General features: G+C 41.1%; 1 protein-coding gene across 1 annotated transcript in view; it reads right to left on the bottom strand.

Moving 5' to 3' along the window:
• Nucleotides 1-18,775, bottom strand: part of SLC2A6 (solute carrier family 2 member 6) — a 42,372-nt gene continuing 23,597 nt past the window's right edge. Inside the window, exons 7-10 of the mRNA XM_082262778.1 lie at nucleotides 14,359-14,467; nucleotides 2,022-2,192; nucleotides 1,411-1,556; nucleotides 1-659 (exon numbers count right to left, since the gene is read on the bottom strand). Coding sequence (XP_082118904.1) covers nucleotides 504-659; nucleotides 1,411-1,556; nucleotides 2,022-2,192; nucleotides 14,359-14,467 — 582 coding nt within the window. The 3' untranslated portion in view covers nucleotides 1-503. The remainder of the gene's footprint in view (nucleotides 660-1,410; nucleotides 1,557-2,021; nucleotides 2,193-14,358; nucleotides 14,468-18,775) is intronic.

Below are 18,775 nucleotides of genomic sequence, written 5' to 3'. Positions count from 1 at the left end.
ATTACATAAATGTTAGTGAATTATATCATTCCACATTTAGGAAAACACAAGTCTTGTAACTAATTTACAATGTATACATTGTTTACAGTAAATAGCTGTTTATCCATGTCTGCTTTGCTTTTTGAATGCACTTTTGGATGTCAGAACTTCATTTCCAGAATCTTATGCTCAATCCAGTGTCTTTGTACCACAAACACACCAGACCCTTGTGGCATTTGAAGCAGCAATAGACTGTCCCACATACTATGACCGCAAAAGTGACCCAGTTGCTGGAATCTGAATTTAATCTCCAGTGCAGGGATCTTTGCACCTGAAATATAGTCCAGAGTGGTGGAACAATGTTTTGTCCTATAGGTACCTCAATGTACATTCAGACTCATTGGAGAACTAGAATTGTTTTTTTGAACCTGTCTCTTTGGCACACATCCAGTTTTGGTAGCACGAAGCTACTGGTTAAATTTCACAGCAGTCTTTCTACCTCAGCGCTAGAAGGCCTTCCCTGACTATCTGATGAAAGAACGTCGACCTGACTGGAAATAGCATTCAATCTGCTCCAGTGTCCGCCCTTTGGTTTCCGGCACAGCAAAGTAGGTGAAGATGAGGCAGCAGACACAGATAAAGGTGAAGAAGAAAAAAGGAGTCTCCAGCTGGAAGGCGCTCTGAAAAAAAATTAAGAAATTTGTTCAACTTTTTTATGTCCGATGAGAGGAAATCCACCATCTTTTAAATTGGGGTCTCCAAACTCATTAAACAAAGGGCAGGTCAGTTTATTGTCCTTCAGGCTCTAGGGAGGGGGGCAAACCATAGCCAGTGTGAGTAGAAAATGTCCCAGCATAAGTGGGAGTAAACGGTGTCCCATCATTGGTCTTAACAGGAGGAACAGTGCCGCTTTGTTGGTTTTAGCAGAAGGAATAGTGCCCAATGGTTGATATCAATGGGAAAATAAGTGCCTCATTGATGGTGTTAGTGGGAGGAATAGCACCCCTATCAATGGTCTTAGTAGGAGGAATAGTGGCCCATCGATGATGTCAGTGGGAGAAGAGTGCCCCATTAATGGTGTCAGTGGGAGGAATGGAGAGACCCATCATTGGTCTTGATAGGAGGAATAGTGCCCCATCAAAGATGTGAGTGGGAGAAGAATGCCCCATTAATGGTGTCAGTGTGAGGAATAGTGCCCCATTGATTATTTGAATGGGAGAAGAGTTCCCTATTAATGGTGTCAGTGGGAGAAATGGTGCCTCATCATTGATGTCAGTTGGAGGAATGGTGTCCCAAGGGCTGGATAGAAGCAAGCAAAGGGCCATGATTTGGAGACCACTGGTTTAGAAGAACGTCAACAATTACCATCTGTATGTAAATATAGAACCTTTATCATTTAACAATATAGAAAGGCAATGGTCAACTGCTTACCACGACAGGAAGGAAAGCCTCAGTAAGAACAAAGCCTGTGAGCCAGCTGACCACCACACATAGACCAGATGCCACTCCACGAGCTTTTAGTGGCAGAATCTCCGACATCAGGAGCCAGGTGATTGGACCCCAGCCAAAGGCATAGCCTGAAGAGGACACAGAAGGCACTCAGTTTTTTATCAGAAGAAATTATAGGGAAGGAAAACAGCAAAACCAGCACAGATACTAAGAATTATGTCTGGCATACTGAACAAGAGAAGTGCTACTGTGCTGCATCCACACATTCAAAATAAGAACCAAAACAGAAAACTATATCTTACCTACAGAATAAAATAAATATTACCTAGCAGATTTCATACATACAGAATAATAATGAAAAATAAAATTAAACCAGCATACAAAACATGAAAAGTGCTGTTGTTTATACATACAGAATAAGAGCAGAAGCTCAGAATTTCACTCTACATATAGAACAAGAGAAGTAGTACTGTGCAGCAGAAAATGGATTCATACTACAGTATGGTGACTATTAAATTGTTAACGTCACAAACACAGACTATGAACATTTTCTATGCAAAGCACATAATGAAGGAAACTGTATTTCCACTTACCTAAAATATACAACATGATGCATACAAGGGGGATAACAGTCAGATAGTTTGTCTCTACGTGAGGCCCAGGCCCAATCAGTGTCATATTGAAGGTTGTGGTATTGTGTTTTGCGTCGACTGTGAAATGAACATAGAGGCCCATTGCCAGGGAGGCCACCATCATCAAAGAGCCTAAAGTGTATAAAATCATTATTATTACACAGGATTTATATAGCGCCAACAGTTTGCGCAGCGCTTTACAATGTGGGGGAAGACAATACAGTTACAGTACAATTTAATAAAGGAGGAATCAGAGGGACCTGCTCGTTAGAGCTTACAATCTAGAAGAGGAGAGGGATAAGGGTGGAAAACATTTGTAACTGTATTACCTTTACATGGCTTGATATGTTTATTTCTATGGTTACAACTGTTGTTTGAAAGAATCCAGTTGTGCCAATCTCTTTTTCTTTTCTTCTAAGAAGTGAAAGTTTTTTTGCTTTTGCTCACATGTGTAGAACCCTCTAGCTAAGTGTGCTAGTGTACCTAGTTGTAGTGTAGAAAATTTGGCTTTGGATTGAATCTGGTTCAGGGCTGAGTGACTCATGGAGGCTGGATGACTCAGCAAGCAGCACCTCTGGTAACTCCCCCCCTGCTCTCTGGAACCTTGTAGAAGCTTCCAGACGTAGAGGGTGGATTCTAGGAGGAGCTGCTTGGAGTATTGATGAGGGCCCCAGCCAATCCCAAGCAAAATAAGCTGGCAGGAGGCAGGCACCTCATAACCACTTCAGCTCCGGAAGATTTACCCCCTCCTTCCTGACCGGGCCATTTTTTGCGATACGGCACTGCATTATTTTAACTGAAAATAGCGCAGTCGTGGGAGGCTGTACCCAAATAAAATCTATGTCCTTTTTTTTTTTCCCACAAGTGGAGCTTTCTTTAGAGTGTATCTGATCACCACTGCAGTTTTTAGTTTTTGCACTATAGACAAAAAAATACGACATTTTAATATACAGTATATATATATATATATATATATATACACAGCTGCAAGAAAAAGTATGGGAACCCTTTGGAATGATATTGATTTCTGCACAAATTGGTCATAAAATGTGATTTGATCATCATCTAAGTAACAACAATAGACAATCACAGTCTGCTTAAACTAATAACACACAAAGAATGAAATGTTGCCATGTTTTTATTGAACACACCATGTAAACATTCACAGTGCAGGTGGAAAAAGTATGTGAACCCTTGGATTTAATAACTGGTTGAACCTCCTTTGGCAGCAATAACTTCAACCAAACATTTCCTGTAGTTTACAGGTAAGTAGTCTGGATGGCTACCTATAGCGCTTGCTTTAAATTGATTACCATATAGATTAGAGTGAATAAATAAATTAAATAAAATTAATAGTGACCAATAATCAAATGTGAAAAATAATCAAATCTGTTTTCATATAAAATGTCCACCGTGGACATTTTATATGAAAACAGATTTGATTATTTTTCACATTTGATTATTGGTCACTATTAATTTTATGTAATTTATTTATTCACTCTAATCTATATGGTAATCAATTTAAAGCAAGCGCTATAGGTAGCCATTCAGACTACTTACCTGTAAACAACTTTTATTTTCTATAGCAGTTGCTACGAATACACATTTTAAAATATTTTATGCACACAATCAATTGTCATTCACAGGAATTTTAATATTTATTTACATATTTATAATATAAAATAAACACGTGGCGCGGGGCATATACACTAGTATATTCCTTACATATTTCCTGTAGTTGCAGATCAGACGTGCACAACGGTCAGGAGTAATTCTTGACCATTCCTCTTTACAGAATTGTTTCAGTTCAGCAATATTCTTGGGATGTCTAGTGTGAATCGCTTTCTTGAGGTCATGCCACAGCATCTCAATCGGGTTTGAGGTCAGGACTCTGACTGGGCCACTTCAGAAGGCGTATTTTCTTCTGTTTAAGCCATTCTGTTGTTGATATACTTCTATGCTTTGGGTCATTGCCCTGTTGCAACACCCATCTTCTGTTGAGCTTCAGCTGGTAGACAGGTGGCCTTAACTTCTCCTGCAAAATGTCTTGATAAACTTGGGAATTCATTTTTCCTTCGATAATAACAATCCGTCCAGGCCCTGACGCAGCGAAGCAGCCCCAAACCATGATGCCCCCACCACCATACTTCACAGTTGGGATGAGGTTTTGATGTTGGTGTGCTGTGCCTCTTTTTCGCCACACATAGTGTTGTGTGTTTCTTCCAAACAACTCAACTTTGGTTTCATCTGTCCACAGAATATTTTGCCAGTACTGCTGTGGAACATCCAGGTGCTCTTGAGCAAACTGTAAACGTGCAGCAATGTTTTGTTTGGACAGCAGTGGCTTCCTCTGTGGTATCCTCCCATGAAATACATTCTTGTTTAGTGTTTTACGTATTGTAGATTCGCTAACAGAGATGTTAGCATTTGCCAGTGACTTTTGTAAGTCTTTAGCTGACACTCTAGGATTCTTCTTCACCTCATTGATCAGTCTGCGCTGTGCTCTTGCAGTCATCTTTACAGGACGGCCACTCCTAGGGAGAGTAGCAGCAGTGCTGAACTGTCTCCATTTATAGACAATTTGTCTTACCGTGGATGAACAGCAAGGCTTTTGGAGATACTTTTATAACCCTTTCCAGCTTTATGCAAGTCAACAATTCTTAATCGTAGGTCTTCTGAGAGCTCTTTTGTGCTAGGCATCATTCACATCAGGCAATGCTTCTTGTGAAAAGCAAACCCAGAACTGGTGTGTGTTTTTTATAGGGCAGGGCAGCTGTAACCAACACCTCCAATCTCATCTCATTGATTGGACTCCAGTTGGCTGACATCTCACTCCAATTAGCTCTTGGAGATGTCATTAGTCTAGGGGTTCACATACTTTTTCCACCTGCACTGTGAATGTTTACATGGTGTGTTCAATAAAAACATGGCAACATTGCATTCTTTGTGTGTTATTAGTTTAACCACTTAAGCCCCAGCCCTATTTCGGACACTTTTTGTTTACAAGTTAAAACCAGTATTTTTTCCTAGAAAACTACTTAGAACCCCCAAACATTATGTATATTTTTTTAGCAAAGACTCTGGAGAATAAAATGTCGGTCATTGCAAAACTTTTTGTCAAGCGGTATTTGCGCAGCGGTCTTTAAAACGCCATTTTTTTGGAAAAAAATTGAAAAATCACATTTCACTGCATTTAAAAAATACTAAACAGTAAAGTTAGCCCATTTTTTTTGTATATTGTGAAAAATGATGTCATGCCGAGTAAATAGATACCCAACATGTTACGGTTTAAAATTGCGCCCCCCCGTGGGATGGCGACAAGCTACGGTCAATAGAGATCTCAATCTGCGATGCTTTAAATTTATTTAACGGTTACCAGTTTAGAGGTAGAGTGTAGCTCTTTTTTTTTAATTATTGCGCACGCTCTGGCGATCGCGGCGATACCTCACATGTGGGGTTTGAACAGCGATTTCATTCGCGGCTCGACTTGCGTATACGGTTTTTTTTGTGCGCGAGCTAACGGTGACGGGGCGGCGAAATTTTTTTTTTCCTATTTATTTTTTATTTTTTTTAAACTTTATTACAGGTTTTTTAAAAAAAAAAAATCTGATCACTTTTATTGCTGTCACAAGCAATGTAAACATCCCTTGTGGCAGCAATATGTGTGAAAGGTACACTTTATGGAGGGATCGAGGGTCTAAAAGACCCTAGACCCCTCCACTACACTTCCCTGTATGCAAAACGCCCAAAAACTGCATTTTTGCATACAGCCGTTTTGCAGCACAGTAACCCGGAAGTGACGTCATGGACGCCGCCTCCGGGTTACGTCATCGGAGCCCCGATCTATGCCGTTTCCGGCATTCATCGGGACTCCATCCAGCCGGCGGACGTGCCGGCTGGGTGCTCGGGGCTCCCGGTGGGACGGGAGCCCCGGGCAAAGCCACGGAAGGTAACGATCGAGAGGCTCCAGAGCCAAACCACGGTACCGGGATGATGCCTCTAACTAGAGGCATCATCCCGGTATAAACCCGCAAAGTGTACCGACGTATCGGTACGTTACTATGCGGTAAGTGGTTAAGCAGACTGTGATTGTCTATTGTTGTGACTTATGCCCCGTACACACGTGCAGATTATCTGCAGACTTTTGTCTGCAGACTTACCTTTTCTATGTAGTGCAAGGGCCTGCCGGATTGCATACAAATTGAAAGTGTTTAGGTTTGACCTCATATTATATGGTTTTGGTAAGTCTGCAGACAAAAGTCTGCAGATAATCTGCACGTATATGGGGCATTAGATGAGGATCAGATCACATTTTATGACCAATTTGTGCAGAAATCCATATCATTCCAAAAGGGTTCACATACTTTTTCTTGCAGCTGTATATATTTATTTTTTTGTAACTTTTGGATAAAAAACACATCCAATTAAAAAAAATTAAAAAAATCGAATTTCTTCATAAATGTAGACCAATATGTATTCTGCTACATTTTTTTGTTAAAAAAATCCCAATAAGCGCATATTGATTGGTTTGCGCAAACGTTTTTAGCGTTTACAAACTATGGAGTATATTTATGGAATTTTTTTTTTCTACTGGTATTGGCGCCGATATTGCAGTGGACAAATTGGACACTAACTGACACTTTTGACACTTTTTTTGGGGACCAGTGACATTTTAACAGTGATCAGTGCTTAAAATATGCACTGTCACTGTACTAATGACACTGGCAGGGAGGGGGTTAACATCAGCAGTGATCAAAGGGTTAACTGTGTGCCTAACTGGTGATTTAGTGCAGTGGAATAGGCACTTTGACTAGTGGAAGGCATGAATCGATATTCCTGCTTTACAGGATGTTTTGAAAAGGGAGCGCGGCTACCGCAACACTCGCAGCGCGCATGCTCAGAAACGCATCGCAGACTGGCGACGCCACAATCCCACGCCAGCAGCGTCTCAAGCCTTGTTTTGGTCGGATCCACCACCACCATACAGCCGGCTTTTCCACAGAGACCAACAAGACTGCATGACATCAGGACCGCTCTGCAGGACGCCGCTAGCACCAGGGACTTGACCTCCACTGGGGATCTAATATGGATGTGCCTGTCTACATTTACCTCAATGTGAGTTTATATTGTTTTTATTACATTAAAACTGGAAAATCTACACTTAGAGGCGCCTCTCTCCTTTATCTCTTGTTTACAGAGACACATTGCCGTTCTGTCTGTGTACAGAGCGATCAGTGGGTGCCAGCAGACATAAGGTTGGCGGGACCCGCTGATCATCTTCCGCTGTGTATAATCACAGCAGGCACCCACTTGAATTCACCTGAGTGATCTGGTGAATGTGAACCTGCAATTTGATTGTCAGATTATCTGCTATGGATTTTTAGCATTAGGTGAACCAATAAAGTTTGTACCTATTACCAATCCACTTCCAGATAACATTGCTCCATATTTACTAAGTGTGGCTTCAATAAACTACATGGTGAATAACATTTTTAGCGGTTATTGAGAAGTACACTCTTTTTGTCCTATCTATAGAAGACACTCAGGAGTGGTGATTAGCAGACTTGCTGGCACAATCTGTAACTGGGTGCCAAAAAATTGGTAAGGGATTATACTGTTGGAGTAAATTGGAAACTTGCAGCAAACACATTTGGTGAGCCAGTTCACTTATCACTAGGGCTTGTCCAGTTGTGACAATCAATGTCACAATCTGTCACATCATGTGCTAATGATCGTGCCAGACACGAGAGACATCAGAAGGAGGTCAGAAGATCAGAATTGCTCATTGTGGAATTATATTGACCTAACCATAAAAGCTTGCTCCAGCCAAGAATACGTGTTGATGGCCTGTGCTTTAATATTATCACTGATGAATAAAAGCAGAGGAGAAAATGTATTTCTTCTAACTGAATATTCAGAGCTGGCCAGAAGACACTACATAGTCATTCTGTGTATACAGGCACACATTTGTATCCTATACTGACTGTATTGGTCAAAACAGACAATGATTATCTCAAGTCTGTAGTCTGACATAAATTTAAGCTAACCATAGATGAGTCTGCTTTTTTTTTTTGTACAACCAGCGGGCTGAATGAAAAAAACTGACCAGATTCCCCCATCTACACATTTGTGGGAAAATCCTCCCTGCTGTGTCATTGTATTCTAACAGGGAGACTTCCCCATTATCTGAATGCACTGATCAGTGCTGTAGGTTATAACTTGCAGTGCTGATCAAGAGGAATATTTTCCAGCAGGGCAGTTGTACAGAAGTCGATCAGTAGATGGACTTCTGTACAGCCACAGTGCCCATGTCTCATGGATCGAAAATATGGGCGGTCTTTACTGAACTTCCCAAATTTTTATTAATCCATGAACATCTTTACTGTGTGCCAAGTCTTTTTTTCCTTTATCAATATGTATTAGGGTTCTTTCACACAGGGCGGACTCTGCCTGCAATCCGCTTGCTCAGCAGGTGATCTGTCCACTGATCCCCGCTGAGCAGGCAGGTGATAGGTCCGTGCCTGCTCTGCTTATGCAGTGCAGACACATCCCGCTCTCCTCTATGGGTGGTTGGATGTACACAGATCACCTGTAAGTAACAGTGAATACCATAGATGCATTTTTAAACTAAAAAAATATATAAAAAATAAATTAATTAAAATTGAATACAATATGTAAATCCTGTGGTCTAATAACCACCTCTAAGAAACCCCAAAAATACATCAGTATCCAAAGCAGAAACATAAATAATAGAAACATCCAATACACCAGAGGAATAATTATATAATATCAGTTCGTAATAATAATAAACTGTCAAAGGAGAACCTAAGGAGTTGCAGAACCTGATATGTAATAAATTTCACGTGTAATATAATTATAATTCATATTGGTACCTCCTCCAAAGAGAAATGGAGGACTAAAAGTTTAATTGTAATAAACACCTGGAATATATTAATATAACACGCCAGGTGTAACTTGACATCAAGTAACAGCCTACGTGTGCTCTATTTCGGCTCTGAAGTTAGCATTGGATATTGTTGCGGGATTACACACCTTTTTACAACCCATTGTTTACGTGTGTATAACCTTTTGTTTTGCCCGGCAACAATCGCATCACGTTTGAGCTGTTTTTTTCTATTGGCCGCAGTAAAACATCTAACTCCAGTTGCGTCCGGTTGCCTAGTAACCACCTGGTATAAATATAAGCGGAGATGGCGTGGCTGACGCTGCTCTTGATGATGTCATATCGACGAAATGCGCAGAGCGTCATCGCGTCATTCCCGCTGGGTTGGAATGCATTTCCGGAATTTGGAACGCACTGCGTTCCAGAAGTGTGCCGCGATATTGGAACCAAGCGGCTTCTGTTACTGCTCGTTTTTTACCTTCTGTTTGTGAGTCCCTTTCTTTTTGATTGAATAAAAGGTTGGAATTTAACAAAACTTTACTATATGAGCTCTTTCCTTTCTTTACACGTCCCAGATCTCTATATACATACAGTGGGTACGGAAAGTATTCAGACCCCCTTAAATTTTTCACTCTTTGTTATATTGCAGCCATTTGCTAAAATCATTTAAGTTCATTCTTCTTCCTCATGAATGTACACATAGCACCCCATACTGACAGAAAAACACAGAATTGTTGACATTGTTGCAGATTTATTAAAAAAGAAAAACTGAAATATCACATGGTCCTAAGTATTCAGACCCTTTGCTGTGACACTCATATATTTAACTCAGGTGCTTTCCATTTCTTCTGATCATCCTTGAGATGGTTCTACACCTTCATTTGAGTCCAGCTGTGTTTGATTATACTGATTGGACTGGATTAGGAAAGCCACACACCTGTCTATATAAGACCTTCCAGATCACAATGCATGTCAGAGCAAATGAGAATCATGAGGTCAAAGGAACTGCCTGAAGAGCTCAGAGACAGAATTGTGGCAAGGCACAGATCTGGCCAAGGTTACAAAAAGATTTCTGCTGCACTTAAGGTTCCTAAGAGCACAGTGGCCTCCATAATCCTCAAATGGAAGATGTTTGGGACGACCAGAACCCTTCCTAGAGCTGGCCGTCCGGCCAAACTGAGCTATCGGGGGAGAAGAGCCTTGGTGAAAGAGGTAAAGAAGAACCCAAAGATCACTGTGGCTGAGCTCCAGAGATGCAGTCAGGAGATGGGAGAAAGTTGTAGAAAGTCAACCATCACTGCAGCCCTCCACCAGTCGGGGCTTTATGGCAGAGTGGCCCGACGGAAGCCTCTCCTCAGTGTAAGACACATGAAAGCCCGCATGGAGTTTCCTAAAAAAACACCTGAAGGACTCCAAGATGGTGAGAAATAAGATTCTCTGGTCTGATGAGACCAAAATAGAACTTTTTGGCCTTAATTCTAAGCAGTATGTGTGGAGAAAACCAGGCACTGCTCATCACCTGTCCAATACAGTCCCAACAGTGAAGCATGGTGGTGGCAGCATCATGCTGTGGGGGTGTTTTTCAGCTGCAGGGACAGGACGACTGATTGCAATCGAGGGAAAGATGAATGCGACCAAGTACAGGGATATCCTGGACAAAAACCTTCTCCAGAGTGCTCTGGACCTCAGACTGGGCCGAAGGTTTACCTTCCAACAAGACAATGACCCTAAGCACACAGCTAAAATAACGAAGGAGTGGCTTCACAACAATTCCGTGACTGTTCTTGAATGGCCCAGCCAGAGCCCTGACTTAAACCCAATTGAGCATCTCTGGAGAGACCTAAAAATGGCTGTCCATCAACGTTTACCATCCAACCTGACAGAACTGGAGAGGATCTGCAAGGAGGAATGGCAGAGGATCCCCAAATCCAGGTGTGAAAGACTTGTTGCATCTTTCCCAAAAAGACTCCTGGCTGTATTAGATCAAAAGGGGGCTTCTACTAAATACTGAGCAAAGGGTCTGAATACTTAGGACCATGTGATATTTCAGTTTTTCTTTTTTAATAAATCTGCAACAATGTCAACAATTCTGTGTTTTTCTGTCAGTATGGGGTGCTATGTGTACATTCATGAGGAAGAAGAATGAACTTAATTGATTTTAGCAAATGGCTGCAATATAACAAAGAGTGAAAAATTTAAGGGGGTCTGAATACTTTCTGTACCCACTGTATACCATCTACTGATGCCCTTGATTGAGTGAGATACATCCCTGTGAGCCTTATTTCGCCTACTACCCCTGTGGGCACATATATCTGGATTTCTATATACAGTAAAACGTTGGTTTGAGAGTAACTTGGTTTGAGAGCGCTTTGCAAGACAAGCACATTTTTTAAATAAATTTTGACTTGATATACAAGTGATGTCTTGATATACAAGTAGTGTCATGTCACAACTGGGTATAAAAGAGAAGAGAGGCACCTCTAAGTGTAGCAATATGGTTACATTCAATGAAGGTTCAATATTTAGCAGCTCACATGGTTGATGATTAAAACAGGCACACCTAAGTATGCAGGCATCTGGGGTAAAGCTGTCCACATAGACCATCCTCCGCACTGCCATCTTCATCACACCCTTCCACGCTGCGCTCCACGAGCGATTCAAATTCTCGCTTTCAGATCACTCTACTGCAGGGTAGTCTTCCCAATCACAATTGCAGACTGACATCTGTGAGAGCCAGTGGTTCAGGAGATGGTCTATGTGGACAGCTTTACCCCGGATGCCTGCATACTTAGGTGTGCCTCTTTAATCATCAACCATGTGAGTTGCTAAATGTTGTACCTTCATTAAATGTCCCCATACTGCTACACTCTCTTCTCTTTTATACTCTGTGGCTCCTGCTGGATTTTGCTTCTAATCCCCTTGTGGAGGCTGCCATTTGTGGATGGACATTTTATAATGACACAACCTATCACATTGCTATAATCTTTGTATATAGACTATAAACTGAAAGACTTATGAATAAATGGTTGTGGAACGAATCATCTGAGTTTCCATTATTTCTTATGGGAAAATTTGCTTTGATATACGAGTGCTTTGGATTACAAGCATGTTTCCGGAACGAATTATGCTCGCAATCCAAGGTTTTACTGTATATATGTATACCATCTATTGATGTACTTGATTGGATGGGAATATCCTCTTGAGCATAACTACGCTTGTTACCCCTGTGGGGGTACATATATCTGGTAAGTGCGTTCTTTACAGATAGCAGAGCACCAGAGTTTCAGTCACCTTTGGATCACTTTAAGATTTTTTACATTTTCTGAATTTAATAAATTTTTAATTTTTAAATTTTTTCACTTATATGGACTATGGCCTGATGTGCACTAAGCCACTCTGCACTAGTCCCTTTATTATATTTATTTGTGACATGCATCAAGTCACTTTGCCCTAGTCACTTTATTTATATTAATTGTGAATTGTATATTGGATGGATTAATTACGATTGCAATATTTATCAATTAACAGTGAATAATTCACTTTATGTCACTCATCCTTGCACATTGAGTCACACTTTTGGTTTATGATATTATTTATGTATAAGTGACACATTTATACTCCACTATTGTACTTTGGCACTTTTGTCACTCCAATATTTATTGTTTTTTGTTGATTTTTAATCCTTTTTAGTGATGTGTTACTGTCACTAGACATTTTGTATACGTTTATGCTATTGACACTTAGACCCGGTCCACACTAGCGCGACTTGTCAGGCGGCTTGTCAATCTGACAAGTCGCGCTCCCTCGCAGTTCATTGACTGCTACAGGACCCGTTCTAATAGGAGCGACACAAGTTGCTCCAACTTAGAAAAAGGGTCCTGTACTACTTCGGGGCAACCTCGGAGTGACTTGCATAGACTTCCATTATGTGAAGTCCATGCAAGTCGCTCCGAAGTCGTGGTGCATGGGAATGCACAAGTCGCCCCAGAAGTAGTACAGAGTCTTGTCGCCCCAGTGTGAACCGACTCTTAGGCAGCACCATATACCTTCATTTAACTTTCCATCACACAGTAGGAGTGTTTGGAAGAATCCCTCACCAAAGGAAAGGTTCATACCTACCCATACCCCAAGAGATGGACTACTCGGTCAAAAGTATTCAATTGAGCTTAGAAATATCTCACTCCAACTCTCCACTCATATGAGGTGAAAGATCTCTAGCAAGCTGACAGGATCCACCAATAGACTCTCAAAGCATATACATGTAGGGATAAGCAGGGAAAAACTTAATTGGGCAGTATTACTCACAAAAAGTTTATTGAACAGAGCCAAAGTACCTACAAACAGAAGCATTAAAATCTCATGTCAATCCTCATGGTATTAGTAATGTTTCCAACCGATGAAACACAAGCGACGTCACGTGACCAGACTCCTCCCGACACATTTTGTCATACACAGACATCATCAGGGGCGTGGTCACGCATAAGCGTATCACTAAATTTATATAGCAGGGGCCAGAAGTAGAAATAACTAATAGCGCCATTAGAAACCCGGAAGGAGACCAACAAAACTATACCGTGACGTGACTGCATTCCAGAAAGCGGACATGGTACATCGCTTAACCAGAAATGATGCAGGAGCGTTCCGGGCAAAGAGAATGCCAACAACATCCGGAGGACAACTAAATATTGTCAAAGGAAATAGCACATCTCCCATCACTAAGTCCATTTGGTAAATGATAAATAAAAAATAAAATAAAACTAGCTCATATTTCATGACAAACTTGAGCTAATCTTAAATATATATATATATATATATATATATATATATATATATATATATATATAATTTTTTTTTTTTTTACCAATACCATGAGAATTGACATGCGATTTTAATGCTTCTGTTTGTAAGCAATTTGGCTCTGTTCAATAACATTTTTGTAAGTAATACAGTGCAATGAGGCTTTTCTCTGCTTATACCTACATGTACTGTATATGCTGTTAGAGTCTATTGGTGGATCGTGTCAGCTTCCTAGAGATCTTTTACCTCATATGAGTGGAAAGTTGGAGTGAGATATTTCTAATCTCAAATGACTACTTTTGGCCGAGTAGTCCATTTCTTGGGATAAGGGTCAGTGTGAACCTTTCCTTTGGTGACGAATCCTTCCAAACACTCTTCCTGTGTGGATTTGCACTTTTAGACTATTTTTCTTAAAGATGTTCTTCAATACAGTTTGATCCATAGAGGAGAATGGAGGTTCCGATCAGACCCAATTGGGAATGAGGCCTTGGTTTTAGTAATATTGACTGAGGTAACCTGCAGTGAAAAGTGAATTGCACAATTAAATAAAACCCCCCTTTCAGGATTGTTTCCTAATTCCATACACCTAGTATTTACCAGAGATGAAGAGCAGAATTTTCCTTCCAGCTTTATCCATAACTGTGGCAGAAACCAGGACTGCCACCAGTCTTACCAGTCCAACAAGCGCAGCATCATACTTTCCTGGCTAAAGAGGAGGAAAAGAGAAACGTATCAGTCAAGTCACCCCAAATACTACATGACAAGATATCTGTGTAATATAAAGATCACAGAATATCTGAACCGGAAACTATACAACATCTTGAAAATGGTTTTCAGTGTAAAAATTAGATTTTGAAATACCCCTTTATTAACAATAAGTGTAAAATTAATGAACAACTACTACTGGGACTATATAAGGGAAGGGTAGAAAGGAAAAAAAGGAACTTATTAGAAGTTTTGTTCTATTTTTGCCCTAATTTAAAAAAATAAAAGTTAATAAATAAATAAATACATTGAAATTTCCGATGACAAAAATTTGATATAGTGGGAATAACAGAAACCTGGCTTGAATAAAGTCATGACTAAATAATGATTTTGGAATGGATAAAGAAGTCAAAAAATTTTATCTTTGTAAAATCTTTGATAACACTGAATTACTGTCTTACAGGAATATCCTTTTTTGTATAGTACTGATTTTAATCCAGGGAATGAAACCTGGCCCCATGCTCACTGGACGTTATCAAAACTGCATTAGAAAGCTGTAGCTGAATAATTCGTTTTTCAGCATTTTTGCAGTACCGTTTTTAGCATTTTTTAGCGCTTTTCAGCTGTAGTAATATTTAGCTTTTTTTTTAGCAAAACTATACTCCCACAAAAGTTTATGGCTCAAAAACACTGATAAATGCAGAAAAGCTGCAGGAGTTTTTTGGCATTTTTCAGCATTTTTAAGCTTTTATTAGTTAGAGTGTTTTTACAGCTGAAAAACTCCTCTCAAAACCCACTAGTTCTGGGGGTATTTCCAGCCAGAAAATGCCCCTGCCAAAAACTGCTGATAACTAACTGCTGATAACTAACCGTTATGACTGTGTGAAAGGACCTATTGGTCCTTTCACACGGTCCGCTCCATCGGCGGACTCCGTGCTGCTCAGCGGGGGATCTATACACTGATCCCCGCTGAGCAGTCAGGTGACAGCTTCCTCTCCGCTCTGTGTGCGGAGAGGGAGGTGTCAGAGGCCCATGCATCTCTATGGGGGAATCGGATGAGACCGGACCGCCTTTCCGCTCTCATCCAATCCCATTCGATCCCCTGGATGGATGGAAAATAGGGTTTCCATTCATCCAGATTTCACGGACAGGATCGGATGGGGATGGCAGCGGGTGTCAGCGGACATGTTTCCGCTGACATCCGCTGCCCCATAGGGATGTATGGGGGATCCAATCAGATCAGCCTAAAAAACTGACAGGCATATCTGATCGGATCGTTCGTGTGAAAGGACCCTATGTGTGCATGGACACATAGGATAACATGCTGGTGAGTTTATTGGCTGCAGAAAAACATGTCTGAAGCCAAAAACAGCAGCTATAACCAATGTGCATGAGGCCTAAAGGCCCATACACACGCACCGATTGTTGGCCGTAAATAGTTGTTAGTATGATGCTTCCGACAACCGACTGCGACTTTTCGGCCGAACAAAATCTGGTGTGCAGGCTATAAAATTTTTGTTGGCCAACAAAGAATGGCCGATTGTTCGTCAGTCAGTACAGATTTCGGCCGACAAAAATGTGATGATCAAGACTGGGCATGCTCAGTGAAGAAAAAACACACGAAAAGTAGACCATCACATGACATAACTTCTGAAGTTGGTTGTTGTTGGCCGACAAAATTCATGTGCAGTCTTGAGCACTTTTCAACCAACAAAACAGCACCGGACAAAAGACGGCCGAACGGTCGGTACGTGTGTACGGGCTTTAGAATCAGCAATTGCCCCCTCCTTCCCACCTGATGAGATAAAATTGCCCAATGTTTAGTTTTGCTTTCCTTTGGCCTCGAATTGCTAGAGGCTCTGAATGGTTGAACGCCATAGTCAAGATTCTTTATTTCAACTTTGTAACTATGGAACTACGGAACTCACAGTATTATCTTTGTAGATATGGTTTATAATTGTGCTGTCAAACAGTAGGTGATAGTGTTATCACTAATCTTGTCTGTATTCCCATCGCACACGTTCCTGAATTACAGGCCCATCTGCAGCGGGTGCTGTAGCGATTAGCAGCTGGACACTGGATACATCACAGATAAATACACGTTTACCAGCACACCATGGACCCTAACCCACGCAGGACCCTTTCGTCAGGCATGTGATCACATGCCCAACAAAGGGGTCCTGCAAGGTTCCATAAAGTTGCACTTATTCTGTTGCGATATGATCTTCCCCCGCAATAAAAGTTTTGGACTACAATTGAAGATACATGGTGTGCTAGCGAACATGTGTATTTAATTAAGTGTTATCACTTATTCACTGGTAATACACAATGTTTAGGGGCTGGGGATAATAACCAGGTAACTTTGGGTCAACATAGGGCAAGTTAAAGGTTCCCAGTCTGTTCCAACCCTCTGATTGCCAAGTAAATGTGGAGAAAAGTTAATTTTATCTCCTGTGTATCAACATCTTCATCCGCAAGTTGTACATTAGCAAGTCTGAGCCTGAAATAAAAACTTAAAGGATTGGTTCACCTTTACTAAAAAACTGCCTACGCATATAGGGGGCGTCTGTAGATAGAAATAAAGCTTTGCGCAGCTTTGACCAAACTTGAATAATGCTTTTGCTATAGGTGTAGGCCATTTACAGTGGGTACGGAAAGTATTCAGACCCCCTTAAATTTTTCACTCTTTGTTATATTGCAGCCATTTGCTAAAATCATTTAAGTTTATTCTTCTTCCTCATGAATGTACACATAGCACCCCATACTGACAGAAAAACACAGAATTGTTGACATTGTTGCAGATTTATTAAAAAAGAAAAACTGAAATATCACATGGTCCTAAGTATTCAGACCCTTTGCTCAGTATTTAGTAGAAGCCCCCTTTTGATCTAATACAGCCAGGAGTCTTTTTGGGAAAGATGCAACAAGTCTTTCACACCTGGATTTGGGGATCCTCTGCCATTCCTCCTTGCAGATCCTCTCCAGTTCTGTCAGGTTGGATGGTAAACGTTGGTGGACAGCCATTTTTAGGTCTCTCCAGAGATGCTCAATTGGGTTTAAGTCAGGGCTCGGGCTGGGCCATTCAAGAACAGTCACGGAGCTGTTGTGAAGCCACTCCTTCGTTATTTTAGCTGTGTGCTTAGGGTCATTGTCTTGTTGGAAGGTAAACCTTCGGCCCAGTCTGAGGTCCAGAGCACTCTGGAGAAGGTTTTTGTCCAGGATATCCGTGTACTTGGCCGCATTCATCTTTCCCTCGATTGCAACCAGTCGTCCTGTCCCTGCAGCTGAAAAACACCCCCACAGCATGATGCTGCCACCACCATGCTTCACTGTTGGGACTGTATTGGACAGGTGATGAGCAGTGCCTGGTTTTCTCCACACATACCGCTTAGAATTAAGGCCAAAAAGTTCTATTTTGGTCTCATCAGACCAGAGAATCTTATTTCTCACCATCTTGGAGTCCTTCAGGTGTTTTTTAGCAAACTCCATGCGGGCTTTCATGTGTTTTACACTGAGGAGAGGCTTCCGTCTGGCCACTCTGCCATAAAGCCCCGACTGGTGGAGGGCTGCAGTGATGGTTGACTTTCTACAACTTTCTCCCATCTCCTTACTGCATCTCTGGAGCTCAGCCACAGTGATCTTTGGGTTCTTCTTTACCTCTCTCACCAAGGCTCTTCTCCCCCGATAGCTCAGTTTGGCCGGACGGCCAGCTCTAGGGAGGGTTCTGGTCGTCCCAAACGTCTTCCATTTGAGGATTATGGAGGCCACTGTGCTCTTAGGAACCTTAAGTGCAGCAGAAATATTTTTTGTAACCTTGGCCAGATCTGTGCCTTGCCACAATTCTGTCTCTGAGCTCTTCAGGCAGTTCCTTTGACCTCATGATTCTCATTTGCTCTGACATGCATTGTGATCTGGAAGGTCTTATATAGACAGGTGTGTGGCTTTCCTAATCAAGTCCAATCAGTATAATCAAACACAGCTGGACTCAAATGAAGGTGTAGAACCATCTCAAGGATGATCAGAAGAAATGGAAAGCACCTGAGTTAAATATATGAGTGTCACAGCAAAGGGTCTGAATACTTAGGACCATGTGATATTTCAGTTTTTCTTTTTTAATAAATCTGCAACAATGTCAACAATTCTGTGTTTTTCTGTCAGTATGGGGTGCTATGTGTACATTCATGAGGAAGAAGAATGAACCTAAATGATTTTAGCAAATGGCTGCAATATAACAAAGAGTGAAAAATTTAAGGGGGTCTGAATACTTTCCGTACCCACTGTATGTACCTTATAAAGCCTGATTGGAAAG

The sequence above is a fragment of the Pelophylax lessonae genome, assembly GCF_965119305.1.
Source record: "Pelophylax lessonae genome assembly, chromosome: 7".
Taxonomy (NCBI): domain Eukaryota; kingdom Metazoa; phylum Chordata; class Amphibia; order Anura; family Ranidae; genus Pelophylax; species Pelophylax lessonae.
This window is presented reverse-complemented; position numbering and strand designations above follow the sequence as displayed.